General features: G+C 35.2%; 1 protein-coding gene across 1 annotated transcript in view; it reads right to left on the bottom strand.

The window, feature by feature from the left end:
- WDR33 (WD repeat domain 33) overlaps positions 1-26,805 on the bottom strand; it is a 66,703-nt gene that overhangs the window by 2,451 nt on the left and 37,447 nt on the right. The window contains exons 8-21 of the mRNA XM_081955117.1: positions 14,119-14,245; positions 13,033-13,187; positions 12,561-12,639; positions 11,546-11,656; positions 10,454-10,548; positions 9,897-9,983; positions 9,518-9,657; positions 8,323-8,475; positions 6,839-7,840; positions 5,426-5,528; positions 3,921-4,389; positions 1,819-1,985; positions 1,638-1,715; positions 235-420 (exon numbers count right to left, since the gene is read on the bottom strand). Coding sequence (XP_081811243.1) covers positions 235-420; positions 1,638-1,715; positions 1,819-1,985; positions 3,921-4,389; positions 5,426-5,528; positions 6,839-7,840; positions 8,323-8,475; positions 9,518-9,657; positions 9,897-9,983; positions 10,454-10,548; positions 11,546-11,656; positions 12,561-12,639; positions 13,033-13,187; positions 14,119-14,245 — 2,952 coding nt within the window. The remainder of the gene's footprint in view (positions 1-234; positions 421-1,637; positions 1,716-1,818; positions 1,986-3,920; positions 4,390-5,425; positions 5,529-6,838; positions 7,841-8,322; positions 8,476-9,517; positions 9,658-9,896; positions 9,984-10,453; positions 10,549-11,545; positions 11,657-12,560; positions 12,640-13,032; positions 13,188-14,118; positions 14,246-26,805) is intronic.

Raw genomic sequence — 26,805 nt, forward strand, 5'->3', positions numbered from 1 at the left:
TATACACTTGCTAATAAAGTTAACCCTAAAATTTTAACCAAAATATCATAAAAAATGCACCACCTAAGCCAATTGTGAAAATGAAAACAATGGGAATTTTGAGAATTGGTTTATTTGCAGATAGTGAATTTTCATGGCATTTCGGTTAAGAATTTGAAGTGTGGCTTTTCTGTGTATTGGCTTATATGTTAGTATATACGATACTACTTAATCTCTCAAAGAATTGTAATTTACCCTTTCCTCTCTCCTCTGGATGCCCAGCTTGCATTTCCATTTCTCTGTGGTCAGAGGTTCCTGGTCCATCATGCCAAGGTCGTTTGCGGGGTGGTAGTGAGGCCATATCCATTCCTTGCAGTGAGGAGGAACGTTCTCGATTTGCAGGAGAATGTCCATCGTGAGAAGGATGATCTTGACGGGGACCTGATCATGAGAAAAGTCAATGAGATGAGAAATTTAGTCCAAGCAAATAATTTCATAGTGGAAATTTTTGTGTAAACTCCTTTTTGTTAAAAACAAAACAAAACCCAGGCAGTGAGTGTGACAGAGATGCATGCGTTAAATTTCTTTCAATTAAATATCATCATTTACTATCAACTCTTAATTACACAGTTACTTGAAAATATTTTTATCCCTTTAACTTTTTATGAATGTTGGTATACTTCTGTCAATGTCATCAGAAATTCTTCATTCTTCAGAAATTCGTCAGAGTCTGAAGAGAGCGAGGAGACAAAGCTAGGGCCAATGGAGGAACAGCTGGGAGAATAGGACGAAGCAGTCCCGGGTCCCTTGGGTCTGCGAAGGGTTGCTAGCAAGGGAGAGGGGGCATAGGAGGACCAGATGAAGCAGGAGGACAGGGCAGGCAGTGGAGCTGAGGAGCGTTGGCGCTCCGGCAATGAGCAGTTACCCCCTCCCCCCAATCCCCAAGCATGAATGCTTTGTGATGCTTTCAGAACTGTGCTGCTCCTCTGGATTAATAGTAGCCAGGACCTATTGGAAGTGTGTGTTTAAAAGTTGGCTCCTGGATTTGCAGGGAATGGTGGTACTTTTGGGGGAAAGTTGGAACAATAAAGGGGCGTTAAACCTTTGTTCTGGTTGTGTTGTTTCCGTGCCTAGTCTCAGGTCATCACAAGTTCTGTAGATCATTCAGAAATGTAAGGGGAGTCTAAGTGAACAATAGCACCAAAGACTTGATTTTTGTTTAACTATAATTTCTGCAATTCAACACTTTTTATAATTGGTGATTGGTCTTTCAGAAAGTAATAAGGGAAACAATAAAGTAAATGTTAAATTTCTTGTCTTTATGGTTCCACATACAGGGAGGTCAAAAGGGATAGAATAAAATATATTGTTTAACTTTTTAAAAGTAAGCTGAAGTGATGGATAGCTCTTTACAGAAAACTGAAGCAGAACTTGAAGGTGAATGGCAGAAGCTTTCTTGATCTAAACAGTCTGCCTAACTTTTGATAAGTGAAAAGTGGAAAGAAGTTTAGCATAACATTTGTCTTTCAAATCAAGTATTCTAAGAATGCTAGTTTTTAGGTGATATGAAGGCAGCATTACTTCCAAGGAAGTGGAAAAAGAGCATAAACACTAGTATTCTGTGATGCTCAAGTCTAGCACAAAGTTAAAATAGTCACCTGGTTCCCGATTTCCATCCATTCTGCCTTCAAAATGTGGAAATTCATCTGGAGTGGGAAGAAGACCTTTTCGTCCTCCTATATTTTAAAAAAATAGACATGGGATATTACAAAGTACAAAAAAGGCTTAGAATAATGTGGACCATATTATATGTTATTTTCATCCGAACATGAACTATACCTCTTGGGGTACCCCGACCTCTTCCCCGACCACTGTGATCTCTTCCCCTTGCATTTTCCTCTGATGAATCAAAATTTTCTTCTGGCCCAAAATCATCAGATCCAGGAAAACTATCTCTTCCTCTTGGTCCTCGGCCTTCATGCCTTGAGGGTGTACCTCTCCTAAAGCTTCAGCAAACAAAGTAGGAATATTTCATTATGTAGAAGTCTATGGTAAGAAAATTAGGTTGAAATTTTTAATTTTTTTTTTAAAAAACTTTGAAACACTGCAATTGTTACACAGAATGACATTAATCTATACATTGTGGAAAGGGACAAACTTATCTTTAACATTCTTTTAAATCTCATTCAGGGATTTCCTTATTTTTATTTGCAGCAAAGAACCTAATCAAAATATGTTCAAATTTGTGAACATTCAAACCCCATTTGTAATATGCTCTCTTTTTCTGTCTTAATTGCAGTTTTATTAGCCTCTGATATTCATTATTACAAGCAAGGCCACTGTGGTACCACACTTCCTATTAGGAAAAAAGGATTCAGTATCATGACCGGTTAATAAAAAAGCAGATTACAGGTAAGAATTATAGTGAGTTATCTGTTGACAAATAATGGCAACTGAACTGGCAACTGAACTGCAAACCAGATTCAAAATTAGCAAAGTATCATTGATATAAACCGTATCTTGTTATGATATCTAAGTCAATTAAAATTGTTGTATAGAGAGAGAAGTGAATTTTCAATACTCTGCTTTGTGAGAATTGAATGAATGGAAAACTAAAGTGAAAAAATAGGTGTAGGCCACAGGTTCCTTGTTGCATAGCTTGGAACCTCAGAACATGATTTCTACACACATGTGAACCAAACTAAATAATTTGTGTGGTTTCTAAAGCACTTGGCAAAATGAACTTACGGTTCAAACATACATCTACTCAGAACACTGTGTAAGATCTTAGGGAGGCCACAACATCAAATAGAATATGTATTAACACAAACACCAAGTTTCTATTTGCTTCTGAATCTGCCTTCCTTAATTTATTCCTATATGCCTAAAAGAAATTAAATGAATGAATGTTGGGGGGAAAATTAGGGGAAAGCATCAAACTACTTGACTTCTATTAGAACTAGGAACAAGATAATCCAATTATTTCTGTTTTTTAAAGTATTCTATTATTTCTGCAACAGTGTAAACATGCAGCAGTGAAATAGAGCAATAGTATAAAAGTTACTATTTTATATGCAAGAATTGTTTACTTTAACTAAACTCAATTAACAATATTATCTAACTTAATTGGTATTCCACTTATATCAAACAAAATTGTTTCAGAGAGGAACTTTGGGGAAAAAGTACGAAGAAATCTTAAAGCTTCAGTCATATCTTTTTCATCACCAGGCTGTAAACAAAGTTTCTATTTTGGTGTTGATTTTAATAAAATATAGATCAATATCTACAAGAGTGGAGTTTATACCTAAATAAATGTTGGTGAGCTCATTTTTCAACATTCTGAAGATAGGATTGTTTATAATAATGCTGAATTATTGGTAATGACATTATTTTTATTTATGTATCTATAAATTTGTACTTCAAAATCAAGAAGATACTTTAGGGAAGTGTTCTTTGAAAATGATTTAGTTTACATTTATATATGCCATTAACAATGGAGTTTGAAAGTGAACATCTTCAGCCTGATGCCAGTTTAACTAGACATTTCTTTCTCTATGAAGTCTACAAAATTCAGCTGGTAGAACTTCATCAGCAGAGAAAGGGAGGAGTGTTACAGATTAAATAATTAGGCCTCTAATTTTAAGTTTAAAACAGTTCTTTGCATTCTAACCAAAGGGACTGATCTGTATTCCTAAAAAATCTGTTTCCCAATTCCTTTATTTAGTATCTACAGAGATAAGTACTAAGATGTAAATGCTGCAGAAAATCATTTTTATAACTTTGTTTTAGTAATAATCTGATAGACACATTCATAGGAAATTTAATATATACAAATATTTAAATTAGCTCATTTATTATTAGACTTAAATACTTTTCTTTAAATATGAAAGGAAAAAATATTTTGCTTAATTTTCAATTAATAAAAGTATTAGAATTCTCACTTTTCATCTCTTCTTCCTCGATATCGTGTTTCCTCTGGATCATGAGAGAATCGCTCATCTGAAGTTCTCCGTCCATCCCATGACCCAGGAGGTCCACGGTTTGGACCCCTACTATCTCCTTCATTGAATTCCCTGTGATCAGGAAGGAAAGGAGGGCCTGGACCACTTCTTCTCCATTTCTCTTCTTGAGGTGGCCCTCCTCTTCCCTCAAATTCACGTAAACGGTGCCCAAATCGCTTGTCTGAATGAAAGTCTTCACGAAATTCATCTGTTCGATCAAAGTCATCATGGAAATCTGAATGAGGTGCCCTTCTGTCTTGCATACCCCTACTGTCTCTACCATCATTCCATTCTTGACTACCTCGGAAGGGACCTCTTTCAGGACCATGATCTGGCCCACCACTATTCTGGTCATGTCTTCTTTCTGAGAGTGGGCCAACTTGATGGTTTGGTGGACCACGCGAATCACCTTAAAAATAAGTGAAAAGTAACTGAAATTAAAACATTTTTTCAGTCCACTAAATATGTACTTTTGCAGTTTCATGAAAACTCCCCCCCCCCCCGTTAAAAGGCAAATATAATTGGCTATCAGAATAACTTCGAGACAGAAGGAAGAGCTGCAGCCTAGACAATGATCTGATAAATAAAATCTGAGTTCACATCAGAAATGTAATTTGAGAAAGTATCTCAGAATTGACCCTCTGAGATCCATGATTTTGATTTTCTTATTGGACTGTTTTGAAGGGTTGACAGCAAGCTACTTACAATTCTGTCTGTTCCTTAAACTCTCGCAAGGTAGATATATATAGGATAAAAATAAAGGTGTCTTTAGCAATTGACTGATGAATTTGTCAATGCATATGGTGTTCAAGTGGTACTCCAGTTGTTTTTGGACTGAATCCAAGGCACCTATTAGACTGGTCTAATGCAAGCAGCTCAGTGAAGGCTACCTAGACCCATACTCACATTTGCTCCCAATCCCTCAGAAAATCACAATTCACAATTCCTAAACTTCTGCTGTAATGGAAACTATATGACCAATTAAGCTGCCTGGGTTAAAATCACGCACAACATCCCTTACTGAAATAATGGGAATGATTTTCTTTAAGCATGTCCCATAGCATATTCATTTATTTCATTGTATTGGCTACCTTATTATCCTGTCATAATTTATTACGTCTTCTAATTGAGGTATTATAATAAAAGTTTGTTATCAGAGACTTTCCCAGAAGACATTTATATTCATAATCCTGCTGTTCAATTATTGCTCGGAGCTAGTTAGTTGAAACACTTAATTAATTAATTATTTGGATTATTAAATTCGTTATACGTCTGGTCACAATTAAAGATTTTATATGCTAGAATATCCTTGAATAAACAGAAGCACCAATATATTATTTTTCATGGTTCTGAAGATTGTATGTCTAGGTCATTTATTCCCTCCTACTATAAGACTTTAGAAATGATTTGGTTATCCATTCTGATCAAACAATGTATTTCATTACCTTTACTAGAAACAGGTCCTTGATTGTGAGGGCCATGACGACCTGGTCCTCCATGCTGTCCTAATCCTGGTATCAATGGTGGAGGACCAGGATTCTGTCCTTCCTATAAGTTTAAGTGAGATGAAATGAAACAAAAAATGTAACTTATATATACAGTACTATTTTATATGGGCACCATAAAAACTACCATCTAACTTTGTGTGGGTTTGTGTAAATAAGGTCAGAAAATAGTTACAATAAAGTGGTTATTTTTCTTGTTCTTGAATAATGAAACAAGGTAATAAGCTTCTCAAGCAGTACATCTTCTTAGAGCTGGCCTGTACAACAAGCCTTGTGCAGCACACCAGTGCTTTTTGAAAAAGTCAATTAACACACACACATACAAAGATCACTGCTAAGCACCACCAATAAGTATTACAATTATTGCCAGCTCCACTGATTGGTGTGCTAGGTATTTCTTTCCAGTCTATGATGGTTTTAAATTTATCAATGTGTCCCTTTCACCTCCATAAGTTGTACAGGCTTGTCCTACTAATCAAGTGGGAGACTTGGAAAAAAATAAGATGAACAAATCCTATTTTTTTTAAAAAAAAAAATAACTTAATATCAGAGACATCCATGAGACTTAAGTTCAAAAGTACAGATAGTCCTCGACGTACGACCACAATTGAGCCCAAAATTTCTAAGCAAGATAATTGTTAAGTGAATTTTGCCCCATGTTACCATCTTTCTTGCCACAATTGTTAAGTTAATAATACAGTACTTAAGTGAATCTAGCTTCCCCATTGATTCAATTAATGATGGCAAATGGAACTGCTGCAACTGCTATCATGTGACATTGCACTTTACAATCGCATCGCTTAGCAACAAAGTTGCTAGTCTCAATGAGCATCATTAAGTGAGGACTACCTGTATTAAAGAAATTTAAAAATGTGTTAATGATTCACCTGGACATAGATAAATTAAACAATTACTACTGAAATATTAGAAAACTCTTAAAGAAAAGGGATCTGGATTTTCCTAACGTTTGATGTTCAACTCTCTTTCATAATGCTTAGAACAACAAATTGTATTGTCATTGTCAGTTAGACAAAATAGTATTTGGAATTCCATTAGCAATGCGCTTTTAAATAGCCCTGAATAGAATTTTTACAAGCCCATGATAAAAATCCACATTTTGATACTTGAAACCAATGCTGTCCCCCCTTAATTTCCAGTTAACTGTGCTAGTACTGAAGTTACAACAGTATTAATACACTGGTCCCAACTGGACCTGGTGACCCAATTATACTTTCTCAGATAACTCTTACTTTATAACATAAATGTATTTATATATACTTATATACTCTGAATTGATAGAAGTTTCTTCCTGACAAATTATTATGCAAGAAAAACTACCTTTCCCAGACATACCTGACCAAACGGGGCTCGAGGACCATCACCAAGTAAAGGAGTTTTCTGTTGCTGGAAAGGTGGAGGACCCTGGGAAGGATGGGGCCCCCTTGAAGGATTCTGTTGTCCTTGAGGCCCAGGTGGCCCTTGCATATTTCCTTGAGGTGCTACCATATTAGCTTGTGGAGGTCCTTGTTGTCCTTGTGTACCTGGTGGCCCACGCAATTCCTGTGGAGGTCCCATCATTGAGCCCTGAGGTGGAGGACCTCTGAGCTCCTGGGGGCCATGCCCCAACAAACCATGAGGTCCTCTAATTTCTTGTGGTGGATGACCCATCATCATTCCCTGGGGACCAGGACCCTGGGTCTCTCGTCCTGGAGGACCTTGCATGCCTCTTGGATTAAGTCCCATCAAAGGTCCTTGGGACACAGGACCCTGCATCCCTTGAGCTCCCTGTACGCCATGGGGCCCTTGTATTCCCCTTGGGCCAGGTGGTCCCTGACCACCAGGTGGCCCCTGAGGACCTAAATGGCCTTGTGGTGCAGGTGGAACTTGTTGACCTAAGTGACCTTGAGGCCCAGGTGGACCTTGTGGGCCTAAGTGACCCTGAGGTCCAGTACTACCTGGTGGACCTGGAGGGCCCATGGGTCCATGAGGACCAGGATGTCTCTGCATTCCTTGATGTCCATGAAGTTCTTGAGGTCTTGGAAGTCCTTGTGGTGGTCCTTGAGGACCAACAAACCCTTGTGGTCCACCACCTCCTTGATGTAAAGAAAGACCTTGAGGTCCCATTTGTCCTTGAGGTCCTGGAGGCCTGAACTGTCCCTGTGGCCCTGGTGGTCCAATCTGAGGCATATTCATTGGCATCTGCTGAGGTGGATGGGCTTGCTGAAATCCTTGCGGCACCTGAGACATTGGACCTTGTCCTGGGAAATGCTGGGGTCCATGAACAGGTCCTCCGGGAGGAGGTTGCTGTTGACTCTGTTCTGCTTGCTTCTGTGCAAGTCTCTCAATCTTCAGTTGCTGTGGAAAAAAGCAATGTAGTTACACATATGTCTAAAATTGTTAGGAACAAATGGAAACCAAAATTTCTATTTGTAGTTTTTCTTTTTAATTGTTGATTCAACTGGAACAAAATTTTTAAAAAATTTGACTGGGAAGAGACTACAATATGTGACTGAACATCACAATGTTATAGCATCACAAAAAGGAATTGCCAGGAGCAGTACTCATTTATACACACAATAAATGAGCACTATCCATATGTTAAATATTAATTATCTATTTTCTTCCAAAGTCTTTAGTCTATATTTCTGGACACTTTCTCATCCAATCAACTCAAAATAATAGTAACTGTTTTCTTTAGCCCAAATATTACATGTATTATACCTCCAAAGATAACACAGTATGTCCTAGCGACATCCTTACTGCTATTTTCCCATTTCTTTAATGTGATATAGATGTTTTGAAGAATGCTAATGACTAATTTTATTTATTTTACATACCTCTAGAAGCTGTGGATTAGTGTACTGAAGAGCTGCCATTTCTTGCTCTATCTCTGCTTGTGTTTTCTTTTTCTCCTCTAATTTAAGATCTTCCTTTCGATCATTCAGAGGCTCAGCTGGTGAAGGGATTGGAACTTTATTCTGCATCCAAGCCTAAATAGAATAATTAAAACTTTTTGAGTATACTAATACTGATATTATTTATTTTACTGAGATTAGTAAATTAGTTGTGTATTACTGAATGCTGAAGAAAATAGTGAAAGACAATAAAATATTACAGCCTTCTGGTGATTTGGGATTAGGGCTAGGTTAGAGAGAGAAAGATCAGTAAATCTTTACAAATCTTATCTTGCAATATTTTCCCTGTTTTATTTTCTAGCAGCAAAGGCCCTACTTGCTACAGAAATTGTATCTGGGTCTCTAAAATTGGCACCATACTAAGGATGATGGTGTATGAGGGAACAAAACTTTGGCAAAATGCAAATTATGTCAGCCTCAAATTACAGGAAGAATGTGGATTCTTAGAGTTTAAAATCACCATTTCACTCAAACTCTGGTCAATCTCTTTTAAAATTGTAATTACAACGATAAGATACAAAGAGTCCTAGGACTTGAGATAATGGGGCATAGATTAAGGCATTAGACGGGACAGGGAGACCCGGCTTCAAGCCCTGAGAGTTCTCTTGCCTTTGTGAAATTAAAATGAAGCCCCCTCCATGTGTTCTGTCTCATTTGTCAAGAGAAAGGGCAGGGTGCAAATGCAATGATTAATCAAACAAACTTTTGAGATTTATCAAATATCTGTATGGCATATACTTTGTGTGTTCTGAAAACTTTGTATATATAAAATACTTTGGAATGCAAGCAAGATTTTTTTGAAATACATAATTTCAAGGTAGGCAGAAAAATGTTGAAAGAAGTTGTAGAATTGAAATCCATTGCATTATTTTGTCCATATAAGAATAGTGAAGGTAAAAGCCTAATGACAATTGATCTAAATCAGTAATATTGAATATTAAGTACAGATGTTCAATTTAGCTGTGACTTTTGTATTATCAAGAGTTCATTCATTAGCGTGCATCTGTCTTTTATATTCTAATAGGTACTGGCATGTGAAATAATTATTAGACACCAATGTGACAAAGCAGTAAACTCATTTCAATCAAAATATTTAAATATTTTAAAGCATACTAACCTGTTGAAACTGAGCAGGGATTGGTTTTGCATAGGGAACTTTTTTTTGTGGTACTTTCTTTTGGTCCTTTTGCATTACCTCTTCCATACCCCAGTCCAATCCTGGGATAGTCATTTCAATTTCATTTGTCTCATCTTTCCCTTCAAAAATAGGTTGAAACAGTCAATTCTGTAGTTTTACATTTCACATTTTTCCACCCAAATAAGATGGCAAAACCAAAAGAAATAATTTTCCCAGTTCCTATTATTCGGGGGGGGGGGGGGGAACCATTTTCAGATGTAGCAATACAATGTCATTCATGTTTATTCAGTAGTAATATTACCCTGTGTTAAAGTAATAGATTTCCAAAAATGTATTATTTCTGCATAATTTTTCTTACCCATCTGTTCTTGTTCCATGGCTAATTTCAATTGTTCAGGAATTCCCATCCCTGGAATCACTGCAAGACTATTGGGTTCTAGGTCATCTAGAAAGAAAAAATACAATTATTAAGTGAAGCATTTGCCTTGGAACATGTTGAAATTATTTATTTCCTATAATATTAGTATCAATTGAGATTATGGGAGAGAGACTGAAAAATGCACGTTTCCTTCTCAAGATTCTGTACTGAATGGACTAAGATAATAAGAATGGAATAAATATTGGGTTTGTGATCATGCACACTCCCTCTTAAATTTCAATTGCCATACAGCCCTTATAAGTCTGATGTATGCCATTTTTTTCTCTGGGAGCTCAAGGTATCACATGGGTCTTCCTTCATCTTCCCTCCACAATAACAACCCAGTAATGTTGACTCGACTGAAAGTAAATGGTGCCAAATCACCCAGGGATTCTTCCATATCAAGTAGAGACTTGAATCTGAATAAGTTTTTGTAATCCAAATCCAAATTCTACCTTAAACAATTATAATATGCTGTATAGAACAAAAATAACTACCATATTCTACTCCATCTTCTGACATTCCTGGAAGTAAGTTCAAGTTATATCGGTCTCGCATTTTATCTCCAGGTCGATTCCGGGTCCAGAATTTGCTGTCAAAATAAAACTACATGGTAATATATTCTCTTTTGTCTGTTATGAGGATTAAATCTACCCTCCTCCTCCTCCCCTATCAGGTATTTTCCTGCTGAGGGTTAGCCATCAGATGAGTCATTGCTATCTTTCAGGGGGGGAAACAAGCAGCACACCAATGGGAATGGAACTAGTTTGTACATTTTTCTACTCTGCAACTTCGAACTATGATGACTTGTGGAATTGTATTGTCAGTTACTTGTACACAGAGCAGATGGAAAATACCTATTTTGTAGGAAGAAGAGTAAGTATTTATTCAACTTAAAAATGGTGGAAATTTGTTCACCATCCCATGTGTTTATCTTCTTAGATGATATGTCATCTCATCTAAAATGTATTTCTTTAGATATCAAAATATACATTTATTAAAATATGTATATACCATATTGAAGTATGAATAATAACAGGGAAATAAAAAAACATGTTGGTAATCTGACTAAATTTAAACATAAGCAAATAAGGTTCTTCAATAAACATGACACTAAAAATATAGATTTGCATTTCTGTTTTTGAGAGTGAGAAACTATTTTCTTGTTTTATTAATCTGGTAAGAAGAGGCCCAAAAATTACAATAATGTAGATGACAATATTTTTTTCAAAACTAAAAATTATTTATTTCCAATTATAGTTGAAATATAAACTCTCATAATTAGATGTTAGTATATAATTACAGTAGGTGTATAACTGGAATGATTTCTACTAAAATTAATAAAAAATCATTGTCCCAAATTTATATGTGCAAGTATGTTACCTTTTCTCTGGGACTCCATAATTCAAAATGAATTATATATTATTTTTTTAATCGCCATTTTTATTTTTCACTAATCTTATAAAATTAAATGTGCCTTATTTTATCTCTTATTGAAGTGAGAACAATGATATTGATGCCTGTTAATTAAGAGAGAAATGTTCTTGGAATCAGAAGAGTGCCAAGCATCATACTGCACTTCAAAATACCTGGTGTGATCATTTGATCCTGAACACAGAATGTGTCCTAGAGGATGCCAAGCCAAGCTCCAAATCATTCCTTCATGGGCTATTTCCATACCACCCACTTCCTTTTCAACCCTGAAACATATAAAAAGCAGTAGTTAAATAAATATATAAAACATTTTGGAGCAATCCTTCAAATAAATTTGCTATAAAAAGTTCTTAAGGTCTATAATCTTGGTCAATGCATGTTGTTTTTTCTTCTGTTCAATATAAACACTTGTTGCAGATTTAAAATAAGTTTATTCAATTAAGAGTTGGATTTTTTTTCCCCAGTTTTTACAGAATCTTTACATATACTGTATTTTTCGGAGTATAAGATGCACCAAGGTTTTGAAGAGGCAAATTAAAAAAAAGTTTTTGCACTCTGCAAACCTCCCAAACACGGCTCGTTTTTCATGAAAACGGACCCCCCCCCCTTTTAAAAAGGGCATGAATAGCCGTTAGGAGGCTTGTAGAACGTTCCTGGGAGGGTACCCCCCCCCCAATGAGCAAAAACGGGGCCATTTTTTGCCAACAAAAAGGGCATGGATAGCCTTTGGGAAGCTTAGAGTGCTCCTGGGGGTGGGGGGACAAAATTGAGCAAAAAACAGCCCATTTTCCACTCATTTCTACCCTCCTCAGCCCCCAGGAGTTCCCTCTCCTACCAGCTACGCACAGCCATTTTGGGGAAGGGGGCGGGGTTTCGGGAGGCAAAAAATGCTGTATTCAGTGTATAAGACACACTCAGATTTTCAGCCTCTTTTTTGAGGGAAAAGGGTGCGTCTTATACTCCAAAAATACAGTAATTGATATTCTTTCTATGTGTGCCAAGGTTAAATAGAAACATTTACAAGAAAAAATAATTTAACACCTGATGAACCAAAAACCAAGTAAGCTATCTTAATTTTTTAGAGTGATTAGAACATAAAGCTTGAAGCTTGAAAAAGTTACATTAAAATATGCTGCAATTTCACATCTGATGGGTGAATGAGATACTCACCCAACATGCCAGAACAGCAAAGAACCATCAGATCCTCCACTGGCAAAAAGACCTTCATGAACAGGATGCCAAGCCACAGCTACATTACCGATTAAAAAAACCCATTATTAATACATATACTTTTTGTTTTCTGTTTTCTAATACAGTGCTAGATCAGAAATGACAGCATCTGTCTTGAGATTTGAAGCCCAACATGGAGAAAAGGGATCAGCATGTGGGAAGGACAGGGAAGGTTAGTGATTAGCAAACAGTGCAATGGAAGTGTAGAGCAATATCATAATATGCCTTGGAGTTTAAATGTTCTATGTCCTTTTTACTTAGAGGTTAAGTGAAATGATTTAAAAATGTAACATCAATTACATTTCATAGCACATATACCTGCACAAACACACAAATTAGAATTATAATTGCATCAGTTTGAAGGTTTAGGATGGGCTTAAGCAAAAATAACAAACAGAAATGTAATTTTAACCTGTGGCCTCCTTTTTATGACCTCTGAAGACCTGTAGTTCTTCTTTCAGATTTCTGATATCAAAAAGTTTGCAAAGATGATCACGAGATGCCGTAAGCAGCCAATTGCCATTGAGATTCAGCTTGACCTCCATCACAGTGTTTTTATGAGCGTGTCTGGAAGAAATTGCATTAATGAATAACAGTACAGATTGTAATATGGTAACAATTACACAAAAGTGACCCTCAAAATGTAATTACAATTTCACTTAGAATTTAGCATTTAATTCAAACAGCTCAAGTTTTTATTTTACTATAAATCAGAATTTCTAATCTCATAATAGAAAAGGGATGAGTACTGTAGAAACTATATTAACTTCTTTTTCAAGATAAAATTCCTAAAAAGTATAAGTAATAAGCTGATTAATAACTCCAAAATAAATGCTTCCATAAAGCATCGCTATTTATTGAAATAATAACTGTCATTATTTGATTCAAGCACCCTTCTCATACTCTTTCCATATAGCGATAAAAGGAACATAGAGGTTAAGAAGCACTAATAGGCTCCTGGGAGGCTTTTGTACTACTTTTTTTTTTTTTTACAAAAGTAAAAAGGGACAGGCGTGTGTTGGGACCATAGTGCTTGGGGAATAGGGATTAAGCACCCTCTCTCTCACATTTTCGAACACAAACCTCAGCAAAATTTTCAAGTTGATTTTTCCCATAAATATTAGTAGTAAGTGGATGGGAAATAGAACATTGAGAAAATGGCATGGAGAAAAAGATTAACTTCCTTGCTGTTCCTTTGTCCCAATGTAATCCCATCATCCTCTTTTATGGAGATGGAAGATCAGATCATAGACTTCCAATGTCTTATTTTCTTCTATCTGTTATAAAGCCACTCTACCTTAACAATCAGGCTATAAGAGTCAAAGACTGCATTAATAGTTGAGCAATATTATACTAGGTATTTACTGAAGGCACAATCAAGAGGGACATTAAACATTTATGACTGCATTGTACCCCATCTTTTTTCCAAAGAATTTGAAAAAATGTAGATGGTTAAAAGCAAAAAAAAAAAAAACAATTAGAAAACAACTAGACTTACAGTGTAGCCAAGCTTTGGCCAGTCTTTGGATCCCAAAATTTGATTGGCTGCTGGCTATCTTTACTTCCAGAAACCACCAACCCCTTTGTTGGATGCCAGTCAACGCATTTGACATCAGCACCATGGCCTTTTAAAAGTGCAAAAACAATTAGTTTAACATGTTTCAGACAGCAACCATAGGAATTAAAATCTAACCAAATTAAGGATTAGCAAATTTTTCTCAAAAAGCTCTACTGGTGTTTTAATAAGCTTTAACTTGGCACATTCTCAAATTATATAAAATTTGTTTATTTCCCAAGTAAAGTTTGTCCTTATTAAAATATAATAAACAAGTAATCGCAAATGTAAATATGTTCAAAATTTAGGGAACTATTGTAACATATTATTGTTTTTCTAATCATTGTAACCAAATTATGTAATGTGGTAAGATTTGAGTTTATAACATTATTTTTAAACTTCTTTTAAATCCAAATATTTTATATTATTATATTGGTCTCCAATAATGTCGGGATTAATGAATATAAGAGCAATGTAGGATTAAATGAATGTAGCTGTTATTTTATATACTGTATTACTAAATACTAAAAATCCTAAGTGTAAAGCACATCTAAAATCATTGGAAGAGCTTAATAAAAACCCACTGTATCTGATGAACTGCTTTCCCATTACTTCTGATTGATATATGCAAACCTGAACAGAGATTAATATTTTCTATCAGTACTTCATGATTTATTTGGAAGTATGGGTTGGATTGTTGTTTTGCTTAAATCCAACTTTTTTTTCAGCTAAATTTTTTTCACTGAGAGAAAAAGGTTAAAGGAAAAAAATGTACTTCAGGTACTGTGGTAGCAAGGATATTTTTTCAGTTTTTGATCATTTGTCTTTTATATGGTTTTATCACTTGTATCCATAAATCTTCCAGAATTACTTGAATAGTTACCTCTGGTGAAATGGGCAGACAATAAATTAGACAGACAGACAGACAGACAGACAGACAGACAGACAGACAGACGATAGATTGATTTAAAAAATAATGAGATGGGCACTGTCTAAATTTGGTAAATAAATAAACAAATAATGAAGAGATATGGTGAATGGGATGAATTCATTCATTCTGATTTACATTCATATTTCTGTGGTTTACTCCTTCCTTCTTTCTTTCATTCTGAGCTCTGCATGACATTGAATACCAGAAGAGGAGACAGAATGATGGCAGCATAGGCATGCATACTGTAGAATGAAATACCTTGGGAATGTTAGTGACTGCAGGAGTATAAGTAAATAAGGACTCCTGCATGTTGTTATGTGCAAGGTAAAAAACCTAATTAAGAATCTTTTCATATGGAAAACAAAAAAAATAAGCAATGTTACTCATTAATTTGTTAATCTTCATATCGGCAATTGAATGCAATAAAACAGTAGCCTAGCAAAACATATGATGTTTTCAGGACAGGCAACTGTCAAATAAATCGGCCAAAATCATATTTTCTTAAATAATTTATTTTAAACAGATTCCAATAGCTATTTCAATTCTGTCCATTCACTAAGCATAGACTTAAAAAAAATTAAGTAGGTCAAGATCCTTTAGATACTTAGAAGAGAATCCCTTTGATTCCAGTAGGGATTATTCCCAAACAAAGTAGTACTGAATTGTAATTTAAAGTTATATCTTGAGCTTTTGAGAATTTTTATTCGTTATATTTCAAAAAGGAGTGAAATATAAAAACAGATTAGTAGAAGATTAGTAGCACTGATTGTATGTATGTATGTATGTATGTATGTATGTATGTATGTATGTATGTATGTATGTATAGTGCAGAATATAAACTTTTATGTAGTAATACTATCTACAAAGAGTTGCTCATCAAACTTGTACTAGATTTTTTTCCTCAAAAAAACCACAAGTGTAAAAACAAAACACACTCATTTATATGTGTGAGATGATGACTATGACATATTAGATAGTCACTGCAAGACAAGAACATCCAACTGTTACTGAATGGCAATGAAAGGTCAATACTGCAAAAAAAAAAATACACAATTGGTGTATATGGAACGTTAGCAACAAGGCAAATTTAATCTTTGCTACTGAACTCTTGTTACTAAGTGAGGTGGTCACCCAAAAGGTACTATGGAGAAACATGAAGGACAAAATACTGCTCAGACCCTTGAGCTGATGTTTTTCCCTAGGGTTGAGAGCCAGTCTGATTAGTGGTCAAGGCACCAAGCTAAAACCAGGAAATTGTGAGTTCTAGTCCTAGTTTGACCAGTCATTTTCTGTCAGCCAACTCACCTCACAGGGTTATAAGTTTTTGAGGAAAATAGGAGGAGAAAGGAGAATTAGATATTTTTGCTGCTTTGAATTATGTATTTAAAAAATAATAAAGGTGCGTTACAACTAACTAAAAATATTGCACAGGTAATCCTCAAGTTATGCCCACAATTGAGGTCTGAATTTCTGGGGCTAACCTAGAGCAATTATTAAGCAAATCGCACCTTATTATGACCATTTTTGCCATGGTTGTTAAGTGAATTATGCAAATGTTAAGTGAATTTGGGTTCCTCCATTAACTTTGTTGGAAGCCAGCTAGAAAGGTTGCAAATGGCGATCATGTGACCCCTGGATGTGGCAAACTTTGTAAATACATGCTGATTGCCAAATGCTTGATCATGTGACTGTGATCAACTACAAGTTATAAATGTGGAGACCAGTTGTAAGTCACTTTTTTCAGTGCTATTTTAATTTTGAATTAAACAAAAGATTGTAAGTCAAGGACTACCTGTACTGGGTTCAGACACTACTAACCAGAGGCAAGAGCTAATATTCCTTCCATCTGACTTGACTGGTGGCCTTTTGACTGAGTTGGAAGTGGGACCATAGATGGTAGTAAGAGGGGATGAAGCAGGTTTGCTGCAGTCCCCATTTGAACACTGTTGTACTAAGCTTTGAAACCTTGCCCAGGGTATCATCACTATTATATTGGATAATCTATCCTCACTGATTTTTTTTTGCTACAATTAATCCTCATAAAAGGGAAGGTCCTTCATCAAAGACTTATGACTCTACTGTTAGTGGTGCAAACCAGCATGGTGATCTAATACAATGGAAGATGCAAAATTCAATAACAATTAATCCCTGTTGACAAAGCAAACTGTTTCTGTTTTAAAAACCTGAAGTATCTTCTTGTCTTCTAGCAAATAAGATATGAATGGGATGACTTCCCTTATGGAATAATGATGCCATTTTGCTATACATAGTACAGTACAGATGATGGTCCTCAACCTTTACGGCTTGGTGGCCCGGTGGGTGCCACACGTGTGCACACAAGCCACCATTCGCACAAGTTGTGCCCGTGTATGCCAGTCATGCATGCTCATGCAAGTTGAGCTAGGGGTGCATGTGCTGGCCAGCTGCTCATCCGGCCCAGTTCTGAACAGACCACAGCCCGGTAGTGGGCTGTGGCCCAGGGTTTGGGGTCCACTGGTATAGGTGAAGCAAAGTTTGAAGACTTTTTTATACCCAACATATCTACTTTTCTGCATCCTTGGTCCAGGGATACAGAATGGAGCCTGAAAGCGATATTTCCAGTATAAAAGTTAGATGATAGATGTTGGAATAAGAAATGGCATCCTTTTCTCTTTGCTTTGCAGTGATAAGTCAATGGCACAGAAGCTGGCTTCAGCAAGAGTTGAATAATCAGAAGTAAGACCTGAAGAGTTGATACCATCTTGGACTGATACACTAGGTCTTCTATCATCTGAGGGAGCTGTTAAAATGTGTGCCATCCTAAAAATTTGTTTGCTAAAGAAATCAAGAGAATGCACTAGCTTTTCTAGGGGAGGAAGAGAATGAATAGGACAGATCTCATGGCTTGGCAGCAATGTTCATAACTGATACTAACTGGCTTCATGGAATGTAGGCCTTACTGACAGAGCGAAGATAGTGATTTTTGGCAAGAGGCCATGTTGGTCTGGAATAAGGCATAATCAGGTAATGAAAAGAATATAGAGCAGAATGCTAATATGTATAATAGTCTGTCTCTTTAGCTATTACCTAGTCCACATCAGCTTCAGGATTCTAAAATCAGGTCAGTCTTTGGAAACAGGACTGGTGAGCACTATAATAGCGATAGAGATACACTCTACTGAAGCAAAATTTAATTGTTTTTAACGACAAGGTAATTTGAGATTCTCCCCCCCCCCCAAGAATGTATCACTTTTCACAAATAATGTCCTGAATAACTATTGTATTGTAAATGCAAAAAATCAAATTCAGAACATACATTTGGACATCACTATAGATATAAAAATAGTTTTATAGGTATATAAAGAAATTGTTTTATGCTGATTAAAATGTAAAAAATGTTGTATTTTTACAATAAAATATTGTAAGCAAAATGGGGAAGACAATTTCAACATATGTTAATAGTAAAATGAATGTTTCCGTATGTCCTAAATAAAACACAAGCATTTTAAGAACTATTTACGTACAATAGACAATAGAGAATAAAGAACAGAAGCCTTTAGTTGCTAGTGGAACAAAATGGCAATTCATTTCTCCAAGATGCCAAATATATTAATTATTTATAGTAACAAATAATATATTTCTAAAAACAGTCATCAAAACGTATTTCCTTTCATTCTTGCATAATATTAACAATATCGTCCTGGTATGTTATTGGCAAACAAACTAATCAAGGAGAGAAGCAACCTAGAACTAAGGAGAAATTTCCTAAAAATGATGACAATTAACCTTTAGAAGTGGTGGGTTCTCCATCACTGGAGGCTTTTAAGAAGTGACTGGACAACCATTTAGAATGATATGAGGTCTACTGTGTGAGCAGGGAGTTGGACTAGAAGACCCTCACAGTCCCTCCCAATTCTGTTATTCTGGTAAAATGGTCACAATTTAGCTTGATGAGACCAGTGATATTTCCCAAATACAAGTTTCCCGAACGTATTCTAGATTGCTTTCTTTATAGTGTGCAAATATAGCTGATATCTTGCACTGGAGCCAAGACCAAACTTCTTAATTTTTGGAACGGCATCTAAGATATGGATCCATTATTAGTTACATGGATAAAAGTTACAGTATATGTATTACCTATATGAAGTCAATATAATTGACTGCAGAATGGTATACTTTCAAATGGCTTTTATATGCACAATTAAGATAAAAATTTAAAATAAATAAAGATGTAATTGGAATTAAGCAACCTAAGGCAGAGTTTGAAAATAAATAATGTACAAATGATGAATATATGGTTGAAAAAATGTATATGGCTTTTTTTTGGTTTGAAAATGATAAGAACAAGTTAAAGATTGTAAAGATAAAATGGGCTATGAGCTGTAATACCCAAATGTGTAAATGGGAGAATGTCTACAAATGTGATGAAATTCAAATTGTGTTATAATTTAATAGAGTACATTTATAAAACAATGTACTATTGGAATATGACAAAGAGAAAGTATCAAATTAAGGGTACCTCAAATCAGTATTGGAATTATGAAAAACATGCATGGTGCACTTGTGAAAAAGCTAGAAAATTCTGGATACAAATATATACAATGATATAAAAAAAAAACCCTGAAAGATTAATATTGGAAAAAACCCAGAACATTTCTTATTGGAATTTACAGATAGCTAACTAAAAAAGAACTCATGGAAGATTCATTTTATCCATGGTCACTGCAGAAAGATTATTATATGCACAGCAATTGAGAAATACTGAAATTCCTCCAATGGAGGAATGGGTTGTGAAGATGTCAGAATTGTCAGAAATGGCAAAACTGACCTGTTTGCTAAGGGATTAAAATAAAATTACTTTTTTCAAATGACCGTAAACTTTTTATGACCTTTTTGCTGAAAATAGAAAAAAGTGAAGTGATAATTTATGTACCTGATAACAGAAAAACGTTAAACAAGGAGCTGAAGAGATTGTTGTTATATTAAGGAGAGGTTGAATAATAAGTTTGTTAATCTCTATTGGCAAAGAATGTTGGAAATTATTTCTGAGCATTGTTCTTTCTTCTATCTTTCCTTCTTTTTTGTTTTCTCCACATTTTAAACTTTTACTTCTTATTCTATTTTCTTTTCCTTCTTTTATTGTTTGAAAATTCTTTAATAAAAATTATTTTAAAAAGATGTCCATATTAAGCGTCGATAGAAGCAATTACGGTGCTTTAGTTAATGCAATGTATAAACTGGTAGTAGTAGTTGCAGTAGTAGCAGCAGTGTATTAAAATCTGGACCATATAATTATTTTATCTTTTCAACAAGAAATAATCTCTGAAAATACACTGTTTTTAAAAAAAATACAGTGAATCAGGCAAAAAAAATACATGGACGCAGGTCCACATATTATCCTATATTTAATTAGGAATGTATCCTTAATGCAGAAAAATACAGTATCTGATTAATTCATGAACATTTCTATATGCCAATATAATCGCATCCAAATTATTATACTGATCATTTCAGAAATCAGGTAAAAGAATTCCAAATAGTACAAAATTTTTAAAAAGTGACAATAGAAGCAGTTAAGTGACAATAGAAGCAGTCATGCTGCTTAAGGTAATGCAATGTGCAGCACACAATAGTCTTTTCAGCACAAAAGCAGAGTACCTAGTTAATAGATGCTTGCATCTCATGTTAAGTCATAGCAACTTATGTCTGGCGACCTACAGAAAATATGGGTGCTTTTAAAGCAGTTTTGAACCTGGTAATTAGTGTTGTAGAAATTCTCTGTTCAAGTATCAGCAATTAAATTTGTTCTCTGAATATTCACAAAAATACATTTTGTGAAATGAATAAATGAAAAAAAAAATGAAATTAATTTTCACCCACTGAATTTTCTAAATAGATTTATTGATTTCAGACATTTTGGTAGTCTCTACCAATTTTATCTATATCAGCGCAAGGCCATTCTTTTTTAAAAAAAATGTAAGTTACATTCTTTAAAAAGGTAAAGGAGCAATACGGTGGTGAGGGAAAGTTTGTGAACCCCATAGAACTATCTGAAATCCTACAGTACTACAATCACATCATCTTAATCTTAATCTATTAATAAAAATTCTGGCTAAACAAACCACACACAAAACATTGTATGTCATGGCTTTATTTAACACATTAAACCAACATTCACTGTCTTTGCTGGAACAGGAATGTGCCTGCAGGCAATCAATACAGTTAAGGTAGTTGAGTTTGATGTTCCAATCCATGAGATGATAATCAAACTTGGTTCTGAGAGGCTTTTTTGTATAAAACAAACTGGAAACTGCTTTTGCCAGACTGGAAATGGTTTTCACAGTACAGGTGTAGAAGTGAATCATGGCTCTCAGATCACGTAAAAGAGATTGCAGATGATAAAGTGAAAAAGGCTACCAAACCATTGCCTCCATCAATTCAGTCTGGCAAATAATAACTAAACGGACAAAATGCAAAATGTTGCTTTTCCTTCTGTCCCACATAATTCACTCTAAGAGCAAATGGTACAACTCATGGGAAGGGTGCAAAGAATACCAAGAAATGGTAAAATACATACTGGCTGCTCAATGGCAAGTGTTCTTGAGTACACTTTCGGGAAAAAACAAACAAACTGAACGAGCATGATGTACAAGGGAAGAAACCAAGAAGGAATTCTTTATTCTGCACAAAACATGTTATTTCCTGTCTCGTTTAGTAGACCATCTAGATGATCCAATAGCCTATTGGAACAATATTGTGCAGACTGAAATTTTTAACATTAGTGAGAATTTGCTGTGCTGGTCCCTGATTGCAATAAAGATTGAATTGAGAATCTTATAGAAAATTAAGTTCCAGCAAAACTATCTCATTCTATCCATGAAACAAAATAGTAGAATTATCAAGGTTTGGAACTATTTTGCAACTTCAAAACCCAGATGGCTCTCCATCATTGAGAGGCAAGGGAGTCTGGATTGTACTAGCAAACTGTCTAAGAGTATGTACCTATTCATGAACTGAAACCTAAAGGAATATATGTCACAAAACATTAAAATGATCTTAAATGTAAATTTGCATTTTGGAATGGCCAATTCAAAGTCCTAACTGTAATCCAACTGAAATATTGTTACATGACATGAACTGATTATCCCATACAAGGCAAAGCAGAAATACAAGTAGTCCTCAACTTATTACCACAATTGAGCCCAATTTTTTGTAGTTAAGTGAGACACTTGTTAAGTGAGTTTTGCCCCATTTTATGACTTTTCTTGCCACAGTTAAATGAATCATTGCAGTTGATAAGTAACTCTGTTGTTAAATGAATCTGGCTTACCCATTGACTTTGCTTGTCAACAGGTTGCAAAAGGGGATCACATGACTTTCAGACACAGCAATGGTCATAAGTATGAACCAGTTGCCAAGCATCTGAATTTTGATCACATGATCATGGGGATGCTACAAAGGTTATAACTGTGAAAAATAGTCAGGTCACTTTTTTTAGTACCTTTTAACTTTAAACAGTCATTAAGGAACTGTTGTAAGTCAAGAACTACCTGTACTTATGAGCTGAAGAAGTTCTGCAAAGAACGATGGCTCAAAATACCTTCCAGTCAATGTGCAGGATTGATAATGAGTTACAAGAAATGTTTTGATAAGGTAACTTCCTTCTAAAAAAGGTACCACTGTTATTAAAAATAAAGATTCATAGGTTTTTTTTAAAAAAAAGGAGAGTGAACATTAAAAAAATAACACAGTATCCTGCTTATTTAACCAGAATCTGGATGACTAGCATGAGTTAGATGAAGTCAAGACCACATTATAAATCATAGTATTGCAGGAACCAGAGATCTCAGATTTTCACCTTCCCCTTCCTCAGCATACAAGTAGGTGCCTTTCTTCCCAAATAAGACCAAAATAGCAGAGAGGTTGGGAATAATTTTAGTATAATTTTCTTTCATGACTGCTGGGTGCTAAACATCTGGGGAAGTGAAGTTGAACTGAAGATAGCTTCACTGATAGCAGAGTCAACAACTATAGTGTAACACAGATTGGTAAATGGATCAGCTCCCTGGAATTCCTCTTCAGATAAGAGATTGCTCACAAACACTTCAGACAGTAGATCCTCATGAGGAGACTTGTAGCACAACGATTTCCAGAGGGTTTAGAACTCTGGGTGCCAAGGGATTGCAATTTTCGCCCAAGTTGCGGTTGGTGATTTTATAGACAGGATTTGCCTACTTCCTTTCTTAATCATGTTTGGAAATCTGTTAACATTTTTTGGAGATTAAGAATCTTGGGATTGGCAAGTTCCATTATACCATCAATCCTTGGAGAAAGAAGTTTCTGAAACTTTGAAATTAATTACTTTAATTCTTCGTGTGTGTGTGTGTGTGTGTGTGTGTGTGTGTTATTTTATAAAAATAAATCTCAGCTGGTACCTACCTTAACGTAAGGGTCCTTGGACAAAGACCTCCTCACTTGCCTATCTCAGATATGAACTAGGAAAGTGATATGAACTAGGAGAGTCATGGGGCATAGACATTGTATAGATTAATAAAGTCCACATTATATTTTGGGAGACCAGGACAACCTGACAATAAATAGGCTACTGGAAAACAACATACAAGGATGAGACAAGAGAACCTAGAATTGATGGATTGCTACAACAGTAGGCCCAATGAGTGAGGATATATGAAACATATGGGAGAATTATGGATGGACAGAAGACCTGCATCTATGCTAGAAAAAAACTGGTTATCTGATGCTTCAACATGTGTAAAGAAAGCTGTTCTCACTACTTTAGACAAAATACATAGGACATGCCACTCAAGATGACCCGAAAGAACTGATGAATGTATAGTCAACACATGGAATGTCACTGCCACCCCTTCTATTACAGAGTACGGAATAAGAGTTGCTTGATTGTGAGATGGGTGGTATATAAATTGAATGAATGAAGAATGGAAAAAGAGAAAAGATAGTAAAGAAAGGGAAAAAGATATATTAAAAAATTACTTTCCCTTTCATATCAAATATAAATTAGCTATAGTCAACCCTTGAAACTGTTTACTAAGGCTCAGTGGAGAAGTGTCATCAGATAAAATACTAGAAGATGCCAACAGAGCCCTCATGGCGATCCCTGTCCTTGCTATTGTTCTGCATAGCTTGAACCTCCTCAATCAAAAATAGTAGCAGTAGTGGTAGGAGTACTCGGGTCTGTATTTCCTAAGTAGGGAGAGTGACTGCAACAATTCCTAGCATCAGAGTTCTGTCCAGAAAACTGCAGTGTTAGGAATAAGTAAGATACTGCACAGAATCCTCAAGCTCGTAGGCTCTGGTACAGGATCCAAGATTCAGAAAGACATATACCACCCACATAACGAGAAGATAATTTTTGAAATTAGGTATAACAAACCTTTGTCGGGAAATGCTGTTGATTAGAAAAAGCAAGATAAAATGGGTCTTTGAAGATTGAACATGAAAGGGAACCAGAAAGAATTAAAGAGTATAATTAAAAGAGAAGAGAGTCATCAATATTGAATGGAGCAAAATACTCTAAGAATTCAAAGATATTTGGGGACAGTATATTTAGAGTTTACACTTAAGACTGTCTGCTATCATAAAAATGAATTTAAAAAAGGCTGCACAAGAGGAATAGATTGTAATAAACAAGAATGATTCTAAGGCTAATTTGAATATGGATTTAAAAGTTATAGTTTACAAGAATGATATAGACTGATGTCACACTGGACTTACAAATGAAACCAGATGATGTCTTAATAATCAAAAGGCATATACATATAACAAACCAGAAATGTTTGAATAATTTTCTTCTTCTGGATCTACAACAGGGATGTTATAGTTTTGAAGGCGTTTTTGAGAAGAGAGACAAATTAAATTCTGGAACACTATTCAAAGGAATTAAAGATAAAGACTGTTAAAAGCAAAGGGAAGTAATATAAATTTGGTTGTTTGATCAAAATCAGGAATGGGATTCTACCGGTTTCGGGCAAACCATAGCTCCAACGATCAGCTCAGAGTGAACCAGTTCACTCTGACGATCAGGTGGACCTGCCCACCTGCCCCTGCGCTATTCTGACCTATATTTCCTTTGTTTGAAGCCCAGCTGATAGGTGTGGCAGAGCGGATTGCTGCACTTCAGCTGTTTTACTCACCAGGGCGGCAGTAGAAGGTAAGCTGTAGAGCTTGTTTCAAATGTACTGCTCAGCAAACCGGTTGTTACACTGCTTGAATCCCACCACTGATCAAAATTAAAATATATGTGTTGTTATTTTTGGTAATCCTGTTGTTTTTAACCAGGACTGAACAATGAAACTTAAAGATTTGTTGAAAAACAAAAGATATCAGAAGAAGCGATGTTTTGATATATTTTCAGGGAAAGTGATAACTACTGAAATTATTTGTATTTTCTATGAAAGGGAAAGTAATTTCTTTATATATCGTTTCCCTTTTATTTACTATATTTTTCTTTCTTTTACATTTTGTTTTTATACTTATTTTTTCTTTTTATATCTTAATTTGTGCAGTATTTGTTTTTTACTCGTTATATCTTGGAAATTTTAATAAAAATCACAATGATTGTTTGATAGTGAAAATTCTACACAGCTATGTGTTTGTCTATGGAGATTCTCAGTCATTCAAGTCATGGTTGTACCAAATATGTTTTTTAAAAAGCAATTGGACTTTGTTTTTCCTTTAAGATGTTTCACTTCTCATCTAAGATGCTTCTTCAGTTCTAATTGAACTGGTGGTGAAAGGAAGGATTTATATTCCTTGCATTTATTTGGTTGTTAGCACTCTGTCTGAGAGTCCTTGAACGTTTCACACCCATTCGCACTATTCAGATGACACCCAGGGCACAGATAAACCTCCAAGTGGCCTCAACGATTCTCAAGAGAGAGTGCTAACAATATAAATCCTTCCATTGTCCACCATTCAGTCAGAGCTGAAAAAGCTTCCTGGATGAGATGCAAAACATATTAAAGAAAAAACAAAGTCCAACTGTCTTTTTAAAAAGCACCTTTGGGAAGAGATGTGTTGAGTTATATATTATCCTAAATCCAGCTGGCTACATTTTGACAAAGCACTCTGTTTTTCTTTATGAGATAATTTCTGTCTCAATATTAATTTATAAGGGGCCATACAAATATGCTCATTGAATTCACCATTTAGTTCATGTCTAAAATAATAATGTTACCAAGAATAGAATTAAACCTCACTGAACCATGGTTTGTTGAACTAGTCTAACTGGTTTATAACACTATGCCATAAACCTTTTAAATAAATAATAATACTTCAATTGACACATTAACCTAATCCAAAAGCAAACAGTTTAACATTATGCTTTAGCAAGACATAGGAACCGGGGGGGGGGGGGGGGGAGAATTAGAAGCCTTCATTATTCATAAGGGAAAAAGATAATTAATGGATCATTTTTTCTTAATCAACTTCCCTATTTTGCCACTTTTCAGCCTAAAACCCAGAATACATAATCAAATATTAACAACTAAAGTGTCACTGATTTTTGTGTTGTGACTAAATGTTGTCAGCCAAAGCTGGCTGTAAGTAGAACATAAAATTATAATCATTAAAATAAATAGGATTATACAATAACATTTTCTCAAGAGTGTATTACATGTGCCTGATGAACTAGGTTTTGATCCTTATATTATTATATGAGTCATAAAATTTGTTTTGTAGGA

The sequence above is a fragment of the Natrix helvetica genome (assembly GCF_964273705.1).
Source record: "Natrix helvetica genome assembly, chromosome: 5".
Lineage (NCBI taxonomy): Eukaryota > Metazoa > Chordata > Lepidosauria > Squamata > Natricidae > Natrix > Natrix helvetica.